This window comes from Bombus affinis, unplaced genomic scaffold (assembly GCF_024516045.1).
Source record: "Bombus affinis isolate iyBomAffi1 unplaced genomic scaffold, iyBomAffi1.2 ctg00000494.1, whole genome shotgun sequence".
Classification (NCBI taxonomy): domain Eukaryota; kingdom Metazoa; phylum Arthropoda; class Insecta; order Hymenoptera; family Apidae; genus Bombus; species Bombus affinis.
Window position 1 is genome coordinate 15719 of NW_026109141.1, and position 21810 is coordinate 37528.

A 21810-nucleotide genomic window follows, 5' to 3' on the forward strand; every position below is an offset into this window, starting at 1 on the left:
GATTTAGCCTCGCACGTCTATTGGCCGTCGCGTTTCCGTAAGTTATAGATGTTCTCGTCGTTCAGATAACGTCTGGACGTCTTCTCGATACCCCTATTATAACTGTAATTAGGCCACGCAAGGACGGAATCGTTTCCAAGTGAATCGATGCAAGGTTGGAATATATAAATGCCCGGACATAACTTGTAGCCAACTGACTTGTACCATAATCTTTCTGTGTTTCTGTGAATAAAAATTGGACTCGGGTTTGTTATTCCCACTAGACGTACCGTGCTGTGTGTTAAGTTGGCTTTCTGGATCGTTCGAAAAAATGACCGAGCATTGCGCGGACTGTGCCAAATATCGCCTAATGCTTAGCTATTCGAGTTACTATATTCACTGGGAAATATACTAGTTACTAGTCTCACTGGGAAAAGGAAATTGTTTTATTATTATTTAATTAATTGTTTTCTATGTTTCTCTTCGATTCTCTTTAGTAGCCAACTTAAAACAGTATTTGTTCATTATTCGATAGAAGTTCATAATAACAAAACTACAAAACTTTCTGAACAACCTACTAGTAATTGGGTATGATTAAATCATGTTAACATGTAGAGTGTTGACAGTGTCCGTGAATTTGAAAAATTTATTACAACGCTCGTGTAGTAGTGACCTTACGAAGAAAATAAACGTTCCTGTCGTTTCGAGAGCTCGTGTTTTACTCGGAACAGGTGAAGGCTGGTTTTGGAAGGCAAAAATAGGAAGAACTCGAGAAAAATTTCTGTGCAACGTGCAAAATGGAAATGAAATGATGCTGTGATCGATAACGATGCGTAATCCTGAAAGAAGCACGGTAAGCCACGTGTTGGAACTTTACGTGGAAATTATCGAGAAAGGTATTTTTCTAAGAAATTTCAAATATCTCCTTTCCGCGTTGACTGCAAGTAAGATACGAATACCAGACATGCACTAGCAGCAAAAAGTGTGCAATCAATATGTGTTTCATAAAAATAAAGAATTTTCTAAATAATTCAGCTTAGAATTGAGGTCAGGTTGTATCAAGTATCCTAATACTTATGAACAGATGTATACGTAATACGAAAGACTTAAAAATCTGATGCAGATGCCAACGACCAATTACCATAACATTAACAAACCAAAACCCTGTCCAGTTAACACAGCACTTCCACGTCCTTTCAACCTAACTTCCACGAATAAACCATTCTTTATTCCATTGTACAGTTTTGTTTCCATTTTGCGTAAGAATCGATAGTAACCAGTGGGGCAAGATTTATTAGAGTCTTATCCCCGCAATCTTCGGTGAAACGGGTAACAAACAGCAATTCTATGGCCGCTGTTCCGGGATGTCCGTAACGTATTCGCTGTGAGTTTCGAGTAAGGGGCGCGTGCCAACCGCTTTTATCGGGCACAGGGCACGCGTCGAACAAACAGGGGTTCCCGATACAATGGTTCGCATCTGCAGGGGTGGCCCAGTGCAAGGGGCACATTTCTAGGTGTTTTGAAAGGGGAGCGGAGAGAGGGTGAAGCCATGGCAAACCGTCACCCTCGCAGCAGTCTCTACTGCAACAAGGGACTGCTACGATTTGGACGTGGTTAGTCGATGCCCATCGACGCCAGTCAACGGTCTTCCTACATTCTTAACTACCGTACTCTGGAAAGAGGAAAGAATCGTCTTTCGGGGGAAGGAGAAGAATCTGGATGGACGAAAGAACCATTAACGCGAAGGGGAAATATCTCTGATCCAGGGAGGAAGAGGAAAGCTACAGAAGCTTAAGACCGAGATCAGGAATTTATTTTTGACTACCGTTAATTCTCTGCCACAAAGAAAGTGTTATCGCGTGAAGTCGTTCGTAAAAGGTCGTTAGCGGATCGATGGTGAAGTTGTTTCGTGGTTTTGTTGTGTCTCAGTAAGAATGAAAAGATATTCGTCGGTAAGTGGTTCGAGAAAAAGGATTTTTGTGTACACGTTTAATTTTTAATTGTGTTCTATTCGTACGATACAGGCTCCGTGCTTGGCAGATGGAAACAACGACAGCAAGAAGGCCAAACCGATGAAGGTAAATTCCATGAGTGCGGCGCGAATGTCGATTATGAGAGAATTATCGATTCTGCAAATTGTAAGATATAAACTAAGTACTTAAGAGCGTGTATACTCATGTGGTGTTTATACAGGAGCCGAATGCCAGAGAGTATCTGCAGTTGGCGCTGGCCAGAATCTTGGAACTGCAACGAGAGATCAAAGAGGGAACGTACACAACGGACTATACCAGCGATCTCGGTAACATTAATTTATAAATTTATTATTCGATTTTTCCAGCATCTTCTCTGGTCTCTTTATGAGGCCTCTTTGCCATGATCATTAATTTCCTATGCTCCTCAGAAATTTGAAACGTCTCCGGAACCCAAGTATCTCGTATCTGTTTTTTGAAAACTGTCTTGATATTCTATTTAGCTTCCTTGCAAGCTAATTTATAACGTAAAGCATTAGATTTATAATGATTCAATCCATTTTCTCTCATGTATTGAAAAACATCGTAAAAAGAATTTTATTCTTTGAAGAAGTTTCCGATCATTTTTCGCTGCATGTTATAAAAGTGATATTCAGAAGAATTTTCATATTAAGTACAAGTGAAAGAAAATAATGTAGTATCGTGGGCAAAAGGCCTAAGATATCGGCCGAACCGTATACAAAGTGGCGAGAGCCGCGGCGCCGTCGAGTACATCAATGTGTCGACGGTCCTTTCAAGTGGATAGTTTTGTGGAAAGAGCCTGCGTGACTCTGGCCACGGGGGTTTCGGAACACGTGTTCGATGGGACGAGAAAAGACAAAGAGACGCGAGAGTGATTTGAGTGGAATAAGACTTTTGTGTTTTAGTTCAAGTTGAACATTTATCGTTCTCTGTCCAATTAATCTCTGTTATTTTTATTTATCTTAAATAAATAGTATTAGGAGAATTTTACAAATCTAAATTATCCTAATCCTGTCCTTTTTTCCGATACTACAATAATGAAACAAACAAATATCTTGTGATGTAGTTATGATATTAGCAAACAATTTTTTAAATATTGTTTTTGTAATGTAAAGAAGGCAGAACCGTACAAAGTATAGAATCAAAACATAATGGACGTAGAAATCGATATTTTTACTGATTTTGATTTTTTGTTACTATCATAGAAAATAATAATTCTTTAAAATTGGTTTACAAACCGGAATCGATATGTAACAGTTTTCGTGCCTCAGAGATTCAAGACAGAATGCTGAGAAGCTTGGACCTCCATTTGGCGAGTAAACAAAGAGATTATACTGCCAAATTGATGAGGTCGGGCATTTAAAATGGATACTGACGGGATTTTATTGAATCTCGTCGTTTCACATTGAAACAATGGTGAAACTTTATGAAATATTTGTACTTTTGCTGATTTTTTAAGATTTGTGGTTAAGACTTTGTCTAAGCTTCCATCAGGGTCTTGAATAGTAAACTGCGAATATTTATTCAAATTCATATTTTTATGGATACTGCTGAAGGAATGCAACCTAAGCAGAAACTTGCTTTACTAAATATTCTAACGACTACTCTATTTTGCGTACTTTATATATTTTTGCATATTACGTACGTTCATAAGTTTCTCACAAATGCATGTTCGCAGTTTACTTGATAATCACTTTTTATCTAGTCAAACTTATTCAAAGCTGTACCTGTTTCTATTGAATCATTCTAGTCATATACACGAGTCATTGAATGTTAATTGCGGAAGTTATGTTAGGCCTACACGGCCTAGAGTCTCCTACCGCTCTCACAGTATCCAGAAGTCCGACAGCTCCTACAGCTCTCAAGAGCCTAGAGCTCCTATAGCTCTTCTTCTCTCATCTAAGAATAATCCTTCTTTTCGTTATCTGTATCTTAATCAACGGCGTTACTACTTTGTGTGATTGTATAAAGTGTTGGAAATATACATTATTATAACTCTGTGACTCCCAGTGTTATACCGCAACAACTACCCCGATTGTCCTAACCGAAATACGGGGATCGAACTATTCGTGGTGTTGATTATTCTAATCGTAACGGGAATTTACGATTCCCGTTGACGCGTATTCTAACGACCGCGTCTCCCCGCGATAGCTCGAAAATACAATATACAATTAAGAAACAAACAAACAAAGGAGTTTAAAAGGTATTAATACGACTTAACATTTAGAACGCTGTATAATTTTTTATGTCGATTCCCGCATAGCAAAAGAGAAAAGAAAGAACGCCAGAATGTTCAGCAATGAATGGACTAGATAACTTATGCCATTTGTATACTTGTATAGAAAATTAATTTGCCCCCTGCCATACTTAGTTCATCTCAGAATAAATTAGTTCCGTAAGGCTTATTTATTTTTTATTCTATTCACATTTTGCGAATCCTCGAGCTTGTTCTGGATAAATGGATTGCTCGGAGATTTCCACGTGATGCCTAATAAAATATTATGCATATTTATGCGGTCCACGAGATAGAATATAACTCTAAGTGAAACGTAACAGTATATCGACAGAAGAAGGCACCATTCGATATCGATTTTTTTTCTTTCTTAATCGCCTCTGTTGATTATTTCTCGCGCTTTCCTTCGTAGAGAAAAATACTTTGCTCGAATGTTTGACATTTCTTAATGAGACCGTAGCACAGTATACCGCTAATTTTGTGCCTAGAAATATACATCTATCGTTCGAACACTCATACACACTCGAAAAATACAATATTCGTTATTTCCTTGTTAACAATGATATCAGGTCCGTTTTATAGTCAAACTTTATATAACGCTACGATATAGTATCTTTCAATTGTACTTTACAGTAATAAAAATCCTAATATCGTCCAAATCTCGAGGCTTACAATCGTTGTGCTAGGAACTAGGCAAACGAAAATACATAAATCTAAAATTCTATCACCTATAAATAGTACAATACTAAAAAAACTGTCTTTCGTGTGTTCGTTGTATATATTATATCAATATTTTGAAATAGAATTTAATACGAAAGACATGTTTCGCATTCTTACAATTTAAAAGATTGCCTGTCTTTCTGAATTTTACGATGTACAATTAAAATATTTCTTGCGATAGTCATCTGCGACATATTAGACTTAATGTAACATTTGACTTGTATATGATTATTAAAATTAAACTGCTTAAACATAACGTATAGAGGGCTCCAGCAGTAGGATACTAAATTATTGCCAATGGGAACAGAATCAACGAGGAAAAACATGACAATCGGAGTACATCCCGCGAAGGTAACGGAACTCGACGATAAACAAGTCAAAGTTGAAACGACCTAAGTTTCTCGGGATTCATGAGAAAATGAAAATTTCAGAAATAAATATCCAGTCTCGATAACGATTATTTGATTTTACGTGTCGTTTCTTTCACGCGATCTATCCAATCTATTTATCTAGAATTGACTCCGATATCATCATCTTCCGTCTCATCGAATCTGTATTTCTTAAAGATACCTTAAAGCGATCTACTTATACATATATATGTACTAATAATATATTCAATCCATACTTGCATGATATTTCAAATCTTCATCCCCTGCCTGAATTCAAAAGCAAAAATATTCCAAGAAGACATCACTGCTGAAAGCTCCAGGGCTTACAAACAAACAGACATCGAATTTTCGACATGATCCTGGATCTCCGAGCGGTTTCTCAGTGTTGTTGTACGAGAATGGGTCCGCTGCCAAGATTTCGCCAAGGATCCGGTATGTCGAAATGTGCTGGGACTGTGAGCAGAGCATCGTCCGCGGTTCTGTCCGCGCTACAATTATTCGGCTTCACGCGAGTCGTGTTTATGCACTCGATGGGTAACTTGCAGAAGTCCACCTTGTAATTGCAACCCTGGCTGCTGACTCGGATGATGGTATGCAGTGGCACCTCAGCGTAAGGCACCTCTCCCGGTTTTTTATCTGTGAAAACGCCAATGATGCAGCGCAGAATAGCTTGATGAGACACGACCAAGATGTTGTTGGATCTCTGTAATTCAGCAATAACCGGTTCCACGCGGTGCATGGCGTCGATGTAGCTTTCTCCCCATGGATAACGATAGCGCAGCTTATCTTGATCGCGCCATGCAAATTCCTACGCAAAAGCATTGATTTAGAGATGTAGAAGGTATATACGCTATCTATGTACTATATACTAAAGTATATAGACTTTTGCCTAAGTCATAGAATGGTTCGTACATCGAGGTCCCCAAAGCATTAAAACCTAGCTTATGCAAAGTCAGGGAACAATGGCTAATTTTAAACATAAACTTTAATAAAGTAGACCTGCGATATAATATTCAAATCATGGTATGATTTAAGTTTCGTTATAGTACACGGTTAATAAGTACACATCAACTTCGTATTGTAATTATAAATTTTTTATTATTACCATCGTTACTATAATGGTATGACGAAATTAATGCAGTATAAAATATATAAGAATAGTTTTATTTATACATGAAATATAAATAGGTCCCGGGACGTAATAACATAGAACAATTATTTAGCATTTCACAAAGGAACAATATGAAATAATGTTTTTTTTTTCCACCATGTTATATAGTCCCCATCTGGTATACGTATATGCGTATGTAGAGAATATATCTATTTGTAGTATTTTATAAGGTTGTAAAAATTAGGAAGAGCACAATGTAATATATTACAAAATAGAAATTAAAATTTGTTCAAAGCGCCGCAAATGTTGATTTACGTAACAAGTCTATTTAGCGTATGTAATAAATCCTCTTAACGACCGTGTTGAAAACAAAAACGGGAAAAATGAAAAACTAACGAATTAATGATCAGACACGTGACTTGTACACATAATACAACCACAAAATAGGAAGTAAAAAAGGAAAAAAAAAGAAGAGACACAGATAATTGTTGGTCGAATGGAAATAATACTACGAAACCGCTTATTTAAGATGACTAATATGATTTAATGAACAGGTTTCGTTTTTAAGTGTAGCAATTGGCAGTAAACAAAACAGAATTCCCAACCTTTAGTGGAATCGCCGTTCCAGTTGAGTCTGCGCGAAAGGCATTGTGCCACTTGGCTTTTTCCACGACCTGGTAAACCGCACATCGCGATTACAACCCCTGAGAATTTTCGGGGAGACTTCATTATCCCCGACGTCCTTATTGTGATTTTATCCTTGGGTTCTGAAAGCAACAGAATCTATGATACTCGTGTAATTAATTGCATTTTCACTTGCTTGATGAGTAGACGTATGGCCATTGATAAATATCAAGGAGACAAAGGATTGTGCAACAAAGACGCGAGTATAAATGTACAGATCGTGAACAAATTTACCAACGCCAATACGCGATTACGATAGAAGTCAGATATTTTCTAAGGCATTTCATTGTAGCATCCGGTTATTTTTATGTGTATAATAATATAATAATAACGACCAATTTTAAAAGATGCACCCAAACGACTATGATAGATCTGACCCGGTGCCAAGCTAGTTTGTTAAGCCAGCCAACAGTCGAATGATCGTTAACAATGTGAACGTATGTGACGTAATTCGATAGAAAATCGAACAATGTGATCGTATAATAGTAAGAATGAAATTAGTGAGAAAATTATCGTTTCCCTCCGACGCATCTTCGATTCACAAAAGAACTCTTTCTCGCGCGCTATGAACAAGATGTTTTAAATTTTTATTTTGTTTTCGTCGAATGAAATATTTAGGTTTCTACGAAACAATGAACGTAAAAGTGAAAATAAAAGATATACGCGAGCATTATATTGCGTGCAACATTTGCATGAGCATTCTGCTTTTTACCCGTACATTTAGATTAAAATCGTTTTCACTATTGATCGATGGAAGAATAATCCTTACCGATCACACACATGTTCTTTACAATGTACCGTTAACAACACTGTTCGACAATCAACTAATGACGAATCAATAATAAAGAATGCGTTTCAATGACACAACCGGCTAGACGAACTCGCGAACTTCAGAGTGCGAATTTCAACCGAGTACTGATGCCTTCCTGTTGGGTTCCACGTTAAAAACCGAGCGTTGGTGAACTTTATATTTAGAATTCTCTCCTCATGCTCGAGAGCTTTTGGCTACACTTTTGCGACTGCCGCTTCTTTCGCGGTATTAATCTCAACAACAAACTTTGTTTTTTGTTTGTTCGACATTCTGACTTATTCTATTCTCATTTTTGGAATACGGATATTCATGCGAAATATTTGTGAGAAATATTTGTTTCACTCGCTAAATGTAGCAATTTTATAGCTCATATATTTGAAAAGTTCGTAGCGAAATTCAAATAAAATGTATTTTCGTAGAATTGACATTCTATCGAATATAAAATACAATACTGCTTCATATAAATTAAATTTATGAAATCTCTATAAAAGGTATAAATTAACCCCTTCAAATTTTATCGCAATCGATTACAGAGCTTATCAATTCTCGGAAATGTTGCGAACTTTTCAAACACCTTCATATTTTTATATATGTTTTATATGATTGTGTAATTATTTGGATTTTTCTATATTTCTCAGAACCGTATAAATATCCGCGATCTACGTATTTGATTGCTATATTTTCCAAAACTCTATATGTCATGCGATAATTTATGTAATATATCGTGTAGTCGTTCGTAATCGATATGTAATCGTACGCAATATATTGCGGTGTATAGAATGAAAGTTCAAAACAGGATTAAAGTTCAAGTACGAAAATACGTACGACGACCTGTCTGTAACGTTATAATTAACTCGCTGTTTACAATATAAAAAATTGAAATGGAGTAAGAATTATCGAATTATCTGAGTTCACGAAATTCGACATGGCGATAGAAATATGCGTTATCGCGTGTTGTTTCGAATCGGCATGTCCTTGTGCCTAATAATCGAAGCTCGAAAAGCGATAAAGGTCATTACATTTGGACTAATTTAACGAATCTCTGAGTAGATTTTTTACCATAAGCAAAAGCACGTACGCCACGGAACGATTTCGTCATTCGCTATATCTGTCTTCATTTTTATTTGCGTGTCTGTTTTTCTCGACTTAACGCGTGTCAACAAAATAATTACGAATTAGACCCCTTGATCCGTGGATAAAAGAGCTTCGATGCACGTTTATAGATTATACAAACGAATCGCACGTTTCGCTTTGAAAAATAAAACGTATTGAAAACGGAAGTTTTTCAACTCAAACAATCGGATGATATACCGATGTATGTATATTGTTTTATAATTCAAAGTGCAGCTTCGAGTGTCGTATTTACCAAGCTGTTGCACGCGATACACGATCAATACCGATCATTCGCGTATACCGAACGATGTACTATCACCTATCGAGAATCCCCATGAAACCAGCTTTAACAGTTGGTACGTTGACCTGAAACGTGTCGTCACTCGATTTATTATTCAAGCGTTGAATTGTAACAACGCATGTACTCTCGCCACGCTACGGCTACCAACGTATGCGTGAATACTAAATTATTCCATGGAATATCGTGTCGATAATATTTATTTATCTATGAACAAATGGCAATGAAATTTGTAACGTCAGAATACAGTAATTAATTATGAAAATTGCGTTACGTCTTCGCGAAGATTCATCACGGTCATTTCCATATGCTGTCATGCGCAGGATAAGAACAAGCTCAGCGGCAGAAAATCAATAATCGGTCTTGTGGAGAAAACCATTTTGTTGCATCGGAACATGCGCTGTAACGGCAGCTACCACTACATCGCATTTCACCAAATTTGCCACAGAATTTCGTTAAAAAAAAAAAAAAAAAAAAGAAAAAGGAAAAAGAAAAATTGAACTGACAGCTACTTGAACTAGATAAAACAAGACAATTTCTGGAACTCATCGTACTCGAAAACTCTTGTCAGAATTTTACGATAGAGAGGAGCTTAAATTATTGAAGCTTTATAAAATTCGAAAGCACTTGAGTTTGATAAGATGAGATACTCGTGGGACCTGGTACGATCGTTTAGTTACTGAGATATAGAAAAAAGAAACGAAACTTTTGATAAGAAACCACCGTGCTCTGAGATAAGGAGCATTTGCGTCAACTGAGTATAAAACGTATTACGATATAAGATACAACTCTCTCACAGCTGACAACAGCTACTTTTTTCCCACTGTATATTTATAAGCTGTGCGTATCTACAAGGACAATATAAATAATTGGCGCGTGTTGATGATAATGCACGTGTAACGACTACATGCACGGCTGATCATGAAAGTAGCAGTTCAAAGAAACACAAGGGACACACCCTCGATCGTGGAGTTTTTAGTCTTATTGGCGTACAACTTGTACGATGTGCAATGTGCACATTCCCGTTTCACGAGCTAAGATAATATCTCTCATGGGATATCCTTGAAGAAATTTTACCTTTCGTTTCTCCCCTCCCTCTCTCACTCCCTCTTCCTCTGTCTCATTAAATTCTTTCACGGTTTATCGCGAGGTAAACATTGGAACGTGTAACGAATTCTTACCAGCAATATCCACGTTGTCAAAAGACATCGTTGTCTCAAATAATTCTATGTTTAAGTTCAATTAAATAACGAAATTAATAGCGCGTCTTAGAATATATCAGTGAAGTTTCTATGTGGTACGATGCCGATTGCAGATTTAAAAATATCGGACACATATTAATATTCAAAGATCGAGGATACCTGAAGGTTTAATTTATCTCATCGATAATTTTGTTGTGCTTAATTTATGTTACTACGAATAGCAATAAGATGAATTTGTTAAACGATATTTCGATGTCCTTCGGTGACTGGTACTGAATAATCTCCATTCATTCACGAATAACAGCTTTTGTGCTCGAGGCCACGTTTAGAAGAAACATGGAACCACGCAATATCTTCTCCAGTATTGATTAACCCCTTATCTTCTTATATCCAGACACACTTGTGAATACAGAGACTTTAATTGTAAATGAAAGGAATACAAAAAGAACGCAATGCAAAGTTCCCATAATTGAATCTTTTAATCGCGTATAGCTAATTATGTATAGTTATAAAAAATAGTAGCAACGCAAGAGGTTAAGAAACGATTTTCCCCTGCGACGAGATTACAATAATTGCAGGGATCATGATAATCCATGTCGTTACCATAATTTTCTCGTTTACATCTCTGACTCCTGCTGACCTTCGGGATCTTTTCTGCCTTTACGAACTGTGTGACTGTACCCGTCGCGTTTTTCATTGACACGCAATTTATCGTCGTTAAAAGAAAACCGGGGACAACCTTAGGCGACAGAAACGCCTCTTTGAAAGGTGCACGCTAATTGGTCCGACTGAACTGATGATAAATGGAAAAGGACAAAATATTTTTTATCAATGCATACTAACTTTTTAGGCGACAGACCTCCGTTATTAGACGCCGTAAACTTACCTCTCGCGATAAATTTATCTCTCAGATAGCGCGACAAGTGCAAATCTATGTACAGATTCCTCGTTTTTATACTGTGAATCTTTCTTTGTTTATTGTTTTCATTTTCCATGCGAGTTCAATGAAAACAACAAGTTTATCAATTTTAAGTTATTTGTTACATGCTGAATTTTCATTCGTCGCACGCGTTTCGAACATACGACACGGATATCTATTTAAATCGTGTTTTATTTATAGTCACCACTCCTATTACAAGTGGAGATCACAGATTCGTGAAACCGTGGCCTGGTTTCGTGGGAATTTCGGTGTAATAGCTAAAGATCTAGCTGACACGAAACGAGAAATTCAAAGAGAACGAGCGAAAAAGCGTAATGCGTTTCAATGAGAAAAACAAACGATGAAAAAAGCCATTATTTCATCCGGTATTTCCGCAGGTGGCATTTTTTAATTTCGTTTGCATATTGCATTTCCATGCAATTTTTTATGATGACTGTTGCATTGCATAACGCAGAGTAATCCGATGCTTTCGTTTTCGATAGATAAGAAATAAATAACGTTTCCCATCGAATGTTTCGCAACCTGATTACCGATTGAATTGCTATTCAATAACATCGTTACCTATCGAATATATCGAACATGGTGTGATTGTACGAGTAAATAATATCAATTAGATGAAACTCATATTACTAGTGTTCCATTTAATCGATTTACCTTGGCGCTGTTCTTCGACGCTTGGTGCCATCGTATCAGCGCACGGCGCAGTCTCCTTTTGTATAGTCGACGTATTGATAGCGTTCACCGCTTGTGTTACGATCGATTTGTTCGTTTCTTCTTGGAAAAAGCCGGCTTGCAGTGCAAGTTTCCTCACGGCCAGACAGTAACCCAGAATCGGTGCCGCCAACAGGTCGAGACAGGCGGCAACCCAGGGCATAACCCGACGATGAACTATTCAAATTGGGGTCTTTGGTTTCCCTTCGGGAAAACACAAGTCAATAGGTAGACCAGTCGAGAAGTCGATAATTACAGGAAGAGAATGAAAGTGATCCTGGTAACGCTTTTGCTTGAAATATCCAGCAAACAAGAGCCCTCTATTTGTATAAAATACTCGGAAACAGTGGTCTATTGCTAGTCTCCTTTTTACCCGTTTTGCTGCTCAATCTTCGGCTAGAGTTCTTCCGAAAAATGATCGCTACTTGTGTGCCGTATTATGGACAACAGGTCCTCCCTCATTCCAATTTGCTTGATCCTCACCTCTGGAGCCAGTTTGCGTGCTTCTTTGCCTATGCTCGAAGAAAAGCCCAGTTCTCCGATTTTGTCCTCTTCTTTGGTTAAATCTTCTTTTACCCTCGATTTACTTGATTGTTTGATCGTCGACGATCTATCTATCACGTTACGATGTACCTTTATAAATATTGTCGATACAGACGTTGTCCGACTCTGCGCACGCGCTGCCACAAGTATATGCTAGTAGTTTACATAGTCACGGTGCTGCCTCACCGTTTTCCAGCACACTGGTGTTCCCTTCTCGCCGCCACTTCAACTCTGCTTTGGTTATGTATATTTATATGTAAGGTATTCCTTACCCTTTTTAGCTCCTTTTCTCTCCCTTTACCGCCCACGACAACGTGGTTTCACACGGACAATCTGTGGAGTTGCCTCTGCAGAATCAGTTCTCGTACAACCGGTTTACCAGATTAATTTTATCCACCAAAGACCTTCGAATATAACTGTCGACTCTCTATTGTCCGATTCTAATCTCTGCGTTTGTTGATGTTTTGTTCACTGTATGTTGCGTGCAAATCCGCCTAACGTTCTGTAACTGAAGTTATACGAAAGTGTTTAAAAGTCAAAGTGAAAACGAAGTAAAATTGTGAAGTGAAAACGGTCGTCTCTAGTAAGATCGAGGAGGTACTAGCGACTGATATTCCCCCATTTGCTGCAGCTTTTAGCAACATCGAGCCGGACCTGGTAGGCTCCCTCTGTTGAAACTGGCCAATCAACGATTCGCTTACCCCACTACTAGTATACAGCAATCATATTGGGGACACGTCGAATGTATTTACGTTTGAGGACAAAACGTCGATATTTACTGGGCCACTGCAACCTTAGACAATGCGACTTTTTACATAATATTTTACAAATCTGCGTGAAAATATCAACAGCGGTCATGGAGGAATCTGGTAGAATCTTTATTATATAACATCGTACAATGTCTCAACTATAATTTCGACAGACGCGAGCTACGTTCCACCAAATTCGAATCACCGTTATAGTGCTCTTTACGTTTATTTTGGTCGATTAACTATAATCGCTTTACTTAGACATTATTATAGACATTACTTAGACATTGTATTATAAAAACTAGTCTAATTTGGACCATTAACGTATTAATTCTTGAAACGATGACAACATAGAATTTCGTTCTTAAGTGTACAATTGTACACGCCTTCAGTTCACACGAACTGATACCAGAATCATTCTTTCCTCTCGTTCCATCATTGGACCTTATGCCTCATTAATTGTTACCGTAACGTATCACGTAATTCATAATTGCACGGCTTAAGCATTTTACTCTTGCTTCCTGGGTAACAGTTTCGACGTCACCCAAGTATTATTTATTGCAGGCAATAGATTAGATAATACATGATTCGGACTGAAAACAGGATTGCAATAACAAATGATAATTATTTACAATCTACTTGGATGAAAAGATGCAAGCTTTGAATATCATTTCTTTTGCAATTATGCGACGATTGAAATAATATTTGCTTTGATCGGTATCTAACGTTCACAAATCGACCTTCTCATTTTTCTTCGTTCGTTAACCGACCAAAGTCCACGTTTGTTTCTTCTATTTCTCCGATGATATTTAGCGAACATGAGCGGTCAGACTCGTGTACTTCACATTCAGCGTCATTTAATTCAGTCGGTGAATGGTAACGCGTTATTACCCTGTGAAATTGCAGCAGGTACAGTCTAATACGGCATAAATTATGGAAATAGTTCGCACACTGATGTGGATTTGAATCATACGATTTCTTAGAATTGATTCTATAAGTTTGATTATAATGTATGTTTATTGCTGCGTCTAGTTTATTGAAAAGTACACATTTTTATGTGACAGAAGATCTGTAATCATACGATTTGCGTAATTATTGGAGAAATGAATCAGAGTATCTTGTGATTTATATAGATAGCTAAAATTAAGGCAGTCGTTATCGTTGTATATGAAAAATATTATTATCTGTTAGGGGATGATGAATGATTTGAATGAATTCGTGGAAGATCTAAATTAGTCGAGGAAACATTGGCTTTGGAACAATTTTCCTATATTGTCTTGTTGCCAAATAAAACGTGCATTGTACAGGTTGGAAATTTTTCCTGAAATTAATGATAGTTTTGTCTCAAACTTTTTTTAAACCTAGCATAATGCAATATTTTCTACAGTTGCATAAACGTGACATTTGGTACACGTGATTCACGCATACTTTCCGCCGACGCGAGTTTAGTCTGTGTTGCAATTTTTTGCAGTAATACAACACTTGTTCGAGGCTGTGAGTTAGCATAGCTTTTGCTGAATACTTATCGTCTACAAACAAGAAAGATATTTGCACACGTCAAATACGTCCGTGACTTTCATCACGATATGGAAGATTCCGACTTTTCTTTGCATACGCAAAACGATATCAGAATATTAAAATCCACGAATTTCCTTACACGTGATAAACGTGTGCCACGAACGGCGCGTGATAAAATGATGATAGAGGTCATGAACGATCGAGGGTAGCATGAAATGAACTCTAAGTTCTATAACTAAATCGGCACACATGAATCGTTAACGTAACTCAATTGAGAAGAGAGCGTCGAATCGTCTAGAAACACTCGTACTCCTGTTCCAAAAGCGTTAGTGCCAAGAAGGTGCGCTTTGTCGTTCAATTATTATAAATAGAATAATACTCCCAACCATCCGTTGTATTATCGCGTTGTTAAGTTACTTGTAAAGTCTACCGATTCTTTCGAATATCGTTTTAAGGCTCTTAGTTTCCATATAGTACTATTTTTGCAAGCATTTGTAAAACGTTAACGATAAAACGAAATCCAAGATTATCTTATTTTTGGAATCTCGAGCGATATTTAAATCGCTCGAGATTACTCTAAATATATTTTGACATAGTAAAAATAAATTTTAATTCAAATTTCCCGCATAACGCCACTTTTTTAATTGCTAGTTTCCAGCTGAACACGGAAGATGGCAGGACGGTTCCTAATCAATACAAATTGATTGTTTGATGCGTATGAAGCTGTTTTACCTTTCCCTACGCTAGTGGCGCTGCGTGATATTCTCAATGTTATCATTCATCATATCGATATAATGTGGCGTTTACACTTTGGACACTTTTTGAAGCGACTATGTTGTGTTTGAATGCGATCTGCGTTTTAAACGAAGAAAGATTTCCTGCAAAAGGTACACAATATCATCATATTTTTGTTTGTATTATTCTTTTATACTGAACTTTTTCCCTGCATAGAAATGAAGAATTTGTAGGTTATGTTATCTATTGTATTTACATATATCGCGTAGTATGATAAATATATAAATCATATGTATATGTTTTTACTTGTATATTGGAATATATTACATAATTTTTGTTTAAACATTGTTACAGTTGGTTGGGCGTCGTGGCAAAATGTTCAAGGCTTCGGAGAACCTCCTACAGTAAAGTCACAAATTTTGAACCTTATTAGGTCCATACGAACGGTGGCACGAAGTAATTACAAACAAATTATTTTAATTCGTTTGATAATTAATTTAAATATAACAGAAATATGTTGTTTGTTGCAGTTCCATTGATATTCCTAAATATCGTAACAATAATTGTGAAACTGGTGCTTGGGTGAAAGAAACGATTGATGGTGTAAATAAAAGGACAATGAGCTGTGAAAAGTGATGTACATAAACGCAAAATTACATTCTTTTATTTTTACCTTTGTATCGAAGAGTAAAGTATTTTTGATTATATCGTGTTTCAGCATATTTTTGTACTGCAAGTATTTTAAAAGATAGCAGTATTTATATATGTTGTTTCTATCTATATCAATTCTTATTTATTTTTATATTATTTTATAAGCTTCCAATTGTTTAATTATGTTGGATACGTTTTACATATTTTTCTAATCATCGTAGTGAAGACAAAAAATTCTTCATACGATAATGCGGTAATACACAACAAACCTTTTATCATATCAAAATACATATATTTCCATATATACTTAAATATTTATCTAAAATATCATTCATCATTTCGAACTTTTTAGAATATTTCTTTCCACGTTATCTAGCAGTTCCTGTTCCATCTGCTCTAAACATCTGCTTTTTCCTACACTAAACAGCATCTACTTACTTCATTTTGCCAATGTCTACAAATAAACTTGAAACAACCGTCGAAATTCATATTGCAACATCAACTCTATAAAAGGAAGTTTGTCATGCGACATCAACATGTAACTGTAAGTTGCAGTTTAGTTCCATTTTTTTTTTATCGACGCCAACAATTGAAAATCTCATATTTCGTTAGGAGAATCGTCAAAGAATTGAATATCTTTTTACTTTTATTTTTTTTTTCGAAATTCTATTCACTCAAGACACGTGCTCGGAACTTGTTTCATTTTCTCAATTAGTCATTTACATTTTATTCTTGAAAGTACGGGGAAATTCATGGTGAAGAGATGTGGCGAACTTCCGCTACAGGACGTCTCTTTCCGTTAAGTGTCTTCGAATGTACTCTCTCACTCATAATTTAAATCATAAATCAACAGACGAACGTACTGTAAATTATGTTCGACTTGGTGTGAGGTGTAAGTAGTTGGACAGGATGCTCATGTCTGTTTGTCTTCGTATCTTCATAGACGACGCGATGACGCACGCGGGAAGCCAATGATTTTCTCGTAACTTTCTCCCCTTCTTCCCTTTCTCGGGGTGGAAGTAACATATATACATACACATCTCCGTGCAATCAATAAACAAGTGTCATGTTGACTTTGCATTCTGTCATTAGCTACCAACAACTCAATTTTTGTCACATTTCAGCAACGTGCAACAAATTTCCTAATTTCTTAACTTCTTATTGCCAACTTTAAAATCTTATATCTATCTTTAAAGGATCAACTTATTTTCCTCGAGTTATACCTTGAAATATAGATACATGTCTCACGTCTAAAATAGATTCACTAAACACGGAAAATCGCCACTGAAACGCACATTTGTTTACGTCCGCTTAATCATATATTCAAAACGATAAATAGAATGGTTTAACTGTTTCAATTTCCTCCGTTAGATTTAATTTATAGTGTCCATTAATCTTGGACGCCTTCGCGGTCGATTGGAGCGGAAATCGTGAGGCAATATAACGACTGGATCACTTCTGGCTGATCTCCTTCACCGTAATAGTCATAGAAGTGATAAACACGTTTGTGCAATCGAATCCCTGCCATTTACACAATTTCTGAGCACGTATGGGCCCATCAAAATTGCACCGCTTTTTTCTCTCGTGCAAGTTCCACAGTTGCAAGTACGACCTGCATTCCCTGGACTCTTTCGTGTAATGCTTGCCCAAGTTACATAACCGACCCTCATCAGAGAATCTCTCTTTCCTTCTTTTTTTAATTTTTTCTTGCGAATGGCTGAAGCTGCTCGATTAGCTGCGCTGATACACGGCAGTGCCTATTCCATTTTTCGCAGAATACAAACTTGTTGTTGTTTAGCTATTTCATATTTTTCCTTTGAACAATCAGATGAATATGGAAGATGATAGTTTCACAGTGTATAAAGAAGTTGTTTGGTAGTGTTTGAGCAACGAAGAACATCCTATGAAAGGCTCCAAGCCTTTTCACGCAATATCTCCTCCACGTTTTTACTATTAACGCCTTCCGCTCTCTCGATAGTATTTTTTTTTTTTATTGTCCACGATATCTCGCCGACATCAAATATTTATTTTTCTTCTGTAATGTGTTACACGCTCTCTTGCGCAAAATCAGCTCGATTAAACACAACGACGTTAGCAGGAATACGGAGAAATATCCAGCTTGATGATTTAATTTAGCTGTAGCATAGCGTTCGCGACTTATTCTTCATTACGGCGTGTTTAATTGCACCAGGCTCGCATTGTGTCGAGACGCTGGCTGATTACTTAATTCTAGCACACGTTACTCAATTTCTAATTACCCGAGCCGCGGAACTCCTGGCGATCCTAAATCGAAATTGTTTCGAAAGCCACAAGAATTTCCTATTTCGTGAGAATTTCCATATTATCGATTTAATCATACCGCTTTCAAACAGTGCAATAAGATCATCATAAAAGACAGACATTCCCATTGAACATTATGGATTTCATAAGGCAGGCACATCAGCTCTTCTAATGGAGGAAATTCTAGCGCCTGACTTCAATAAGTCTGTTACGTGTACCGATTGCACAAACAACGAAATCTAAACACGCGTAAGCGATTTCACGAGGCGTATCGCGGCTCGTTGTTCAGCGTCTAAACGTTTCCATTGGCTACGGACTTACGTACGTCGAGTCACAGTTGAAAAATTTCCTGTAAATTTCTGATAACACGGAATACTATCTCGTCGAATTGATTTATAAAATTCGATTGACGTTAATAGTAGAAATTTTCTGATCGGTTATTATTTGTTTTTCAAAAATACATTATCCGAGATAAAATTGAAACCTCGAGACAAAATTTCTGTCAACACAAGATACTATTTCGTCGAATCGTCTGTAAAATTCTAATGACGTTCGTTAGAAATCTTCTAACTGATTATTATTTGCTTCTCAAAGGTACGACATTATTCGGTAATAATTCAAAATCAAGAGTACACTACGTGCGCACGTAGTAGAGTCTCGCTCACGTTGGAGCGAGTAGAATAGCGAAGCGAAGCCACTTTCGAATCCCTGACCGATGTCCAGGCTTCTTCGATCCGCTTTACGAGCATCTGTTAAACGCCGCTCGTGAGAATTTACGTCATGTCCAGGCTGGAGAAGCTCGTGAGCCCAGAGGCGATCTGCGAACGAACCATCGCGGTCGGTTCTGATCGGTACAGTGAAAGGAGAAAGGCGTCTGTTGAACGAGAAGAAAACAAATTGGTCGTCTTTAAAGGAGGAGGAATATTCACGTAGCTGCGAGCGAACGCCCAGAGGTCACGAATGGCATGGGACCTAGAGTAAGAACTTGATGGTTGTAATTCAGGAAGAGACCAAATCGATAAGGAAAAGAGAAATTAAGGACAAGGAAGAGGAACAGCGAAAGATGGAGAAGCTACCAGAGAATCGTCATTGGTGAAAAGACACGTCGAAATAGAACACAGGCGGCTGTTTCAACGGTGGCGACGTTTTTTTTTATTTTTTTCTACAAAAAAGCCTTTATACAAGTATAAAAAAAGATGCGTAGTTAAGGAATAGCGTTTAAGACATATAAAAAATATAATGTATTTGTGTTGTGTTTCTTGTATTTACGTATGTGTTTCGTGTCAGCGTTCGCTCCGTTCCTCGAACTCATTTTTATCTTTTATTCCTCGTTTTTCATTACTTTTTCTTTTTTCTTTTTAGATAAGTTGTTCGATCTTCCTTGAAGTAACTGTTAGACCAGGTTCGATGATGTACGCGTTCAGTTCCTCCTCGTACTGTCGGATGACGCAGCGAACGCTGTGGAAAGCGTGTGTAAATTGTATTTACAAGGCGCGTTCTCGCGCCGATCGCGGCTTCGACTTCGGCTCCGGCTCCACAGCTATGCCATCTCGAAGTCATAACTATAATTGGATAATTGAATTTTATTTTAGCTTCAACCGAGAAAAAAGAACTTTCAACTATATGGAAAAATTATTATAGTATATTGAAACGGGGGCGCGCTTATTGATAATAATTCCTCTCTCACTTTCGATAATAGGTGAGAATAGGCAAAATTTAATTAGAATTATCGGAACTTGAATTATTGCACTTACGGAGTTTTATAACAATTATGGATTTTTATCTATTTTCAAGCTGAGCTAACGGTATATGTATAAGAGGATAACAAAGAGATGACGACATTCTTGCGCGCACTTTAACAAGCAACTTGAAACGACTTGGATACTATGGACCAACAGCGATCTAATGAGATTTTCGCTGCTTATACCTTCATGTACGCTATATAAAACCGCCATCAATAAAAATTCACGATTCACGGAAAGAAAGAGAATATAAAGGAGTGCATTTCTGCCGTGTGAAAAACGTTAACGGCGGTGCTGGGTGACCTCGTTAACCGAACACGTGGATTTTCGTGGTAATACCTTTTTCTATCGTGCCTGCATAATTCCACCGTAATGAGTGGCTTTGATGCTTATAATTCCACCGGTATCGCTTCCGATAGCAGAGTTTCCAGCTAACGATACTTCTCTTCGCTTTGACCAAATGTTTCATTCCATCATAATCCTTAACAAAGTCAATGTGGAAATTTCATCAGAGAAGAGAACCTTGAAATTTCTTAATTCCGTAGAAAACAGTATCAATTGTGCGTTACTAAATTCCTACGCGAATAGGTACAGTATCGTAGAAAATATGAGTAGGAGGAGCTTGAGTGAAACTTTGGTTGTTAATGGCATCGATAGTAGATGTGTCGCTATGTTTCCTTTGAGTTTAGTGTTGCAAAAGCACCAAGATTATAGGAATTTAGAGAGGATTATCCGGACAAAGACGACTATATAGAGACAGCCTTAACGTAGAGGAAGGAAATAATAATGACCCGAAAAATAATTATCATTAAATTAAAAATAAAGCAAACAAATTACATCTGTACTTCAAAACTATCTATTTATATCTTAAAAAGGTCTAGTATTTACCGCGTAACCGATAGTTAGACTAAAAAGAAAATTCATAATAATCACTACTCTTGTTGTTGTTACACGAGACAATCTCACCTTAAGATATTTAACCAATTTCATGGCAATAAAAATAATGGTTGGAACGAAAATGTCCTAAAGGATGTAACACAATTGAAGGATATTCAAAGGAAATGTGCGAGCATTTTATGCGGTTAATTTAATCAAGTAGGCGCCGACATAAATCCAGGCGAGCGCATTCTCGCGAATGTCGTGGAAAAAGGAATACATTCGAGTATTTCAGGCACTATAGGCAAGGGTCTTTTGTGAGCTGCATAATAGTAAAAGCATACTTGATTATTGGCGTCCCTCGATCCACGAAAGACAATGCAAACTCGTGTTTACACACGAACATGTACACAATTCTTTGGCAAAGGAATTTAAGCAAATTTATGCCTGTAAAGGATAGTTCACGCGAATTTACGATTCATCGCCTCTCGAGCGCAATTGATATCGTTCCAAGGTAGCCATTGTTGACTCGTT

The 21810-nt window shown here is 37.2% G+C and overlaps 2 protein-coding genes across 2 annotated transcripts; one reads left to right on the forward strand and one right to left on the reverse strand.

Annotated features, from left to right (window-relative positions):
• Window positions 1-4357: 4357 nt before the first annotated feature.
• LOC126928030 (uncharacterized) lies at window positions 4358-13622 on the reverse strand. Its single transcript, XM_050743966.1, has 3 exons — window positions 12126-13622; window positions 7029-7190; window positions 4358-6120 (listed from the first exon to the last, which is right to left on the reverse strand). Exons 1-3 carry the CDS (start codon window positions 12343-12345, stop codon window positions 6095-6097), a joined length of 408 nt encoding a protein of 135 aa, XP_050599923.1. The 5' UTR covers window positions 12346-13622; the 3' UTR covers window positions 4358-6094.
• Window positions 13623-15752: 2130 nt separating this feature from the next.
• On the forward strand, window positions 15753-16407 carry LOC126928031 (immediate early response 3-interacting protein 1-like; the record flags this gene model as incomplete). The annotated part of the gene is made up of 3 exons (XM_050743967.1): window positions 15753-15879; window positions 16082-16183; window positions 16258-16407. Coding segments are annotated over 3 exons (285 nt in total), but the record flags the coding sequence as incomplete, so codon positions are not given.
• Window positions 16408-21810: the final 5403 nt, after the last annotated feature.

Excerpts from the sequence above, each read along its gene's own strand:
- LOC126928030 (XM_050743966.1), bottom strand. The coding sequence starts at position 12,345 with ATGCCCTGGGTTGCCGCCTGTCTCGACCTGTTGGCGGCACCGATTCTG. Across the intron at positions 7,191-12,125 it reads CGTCGAAGAACAGCGCCAAG|AACCCAAGGATAAAATCACA; the intron begins GTAAATCGATTA and ends TGTTGCTTTCAG. Across the intron at positions 6,121-7,028 it reads GAACGGCGATTCCACTAAAG|GAATTTGCATGGCGCGATCA; the intron begins GTTGGGAATTCT and ends GCTTTTGCGTAG.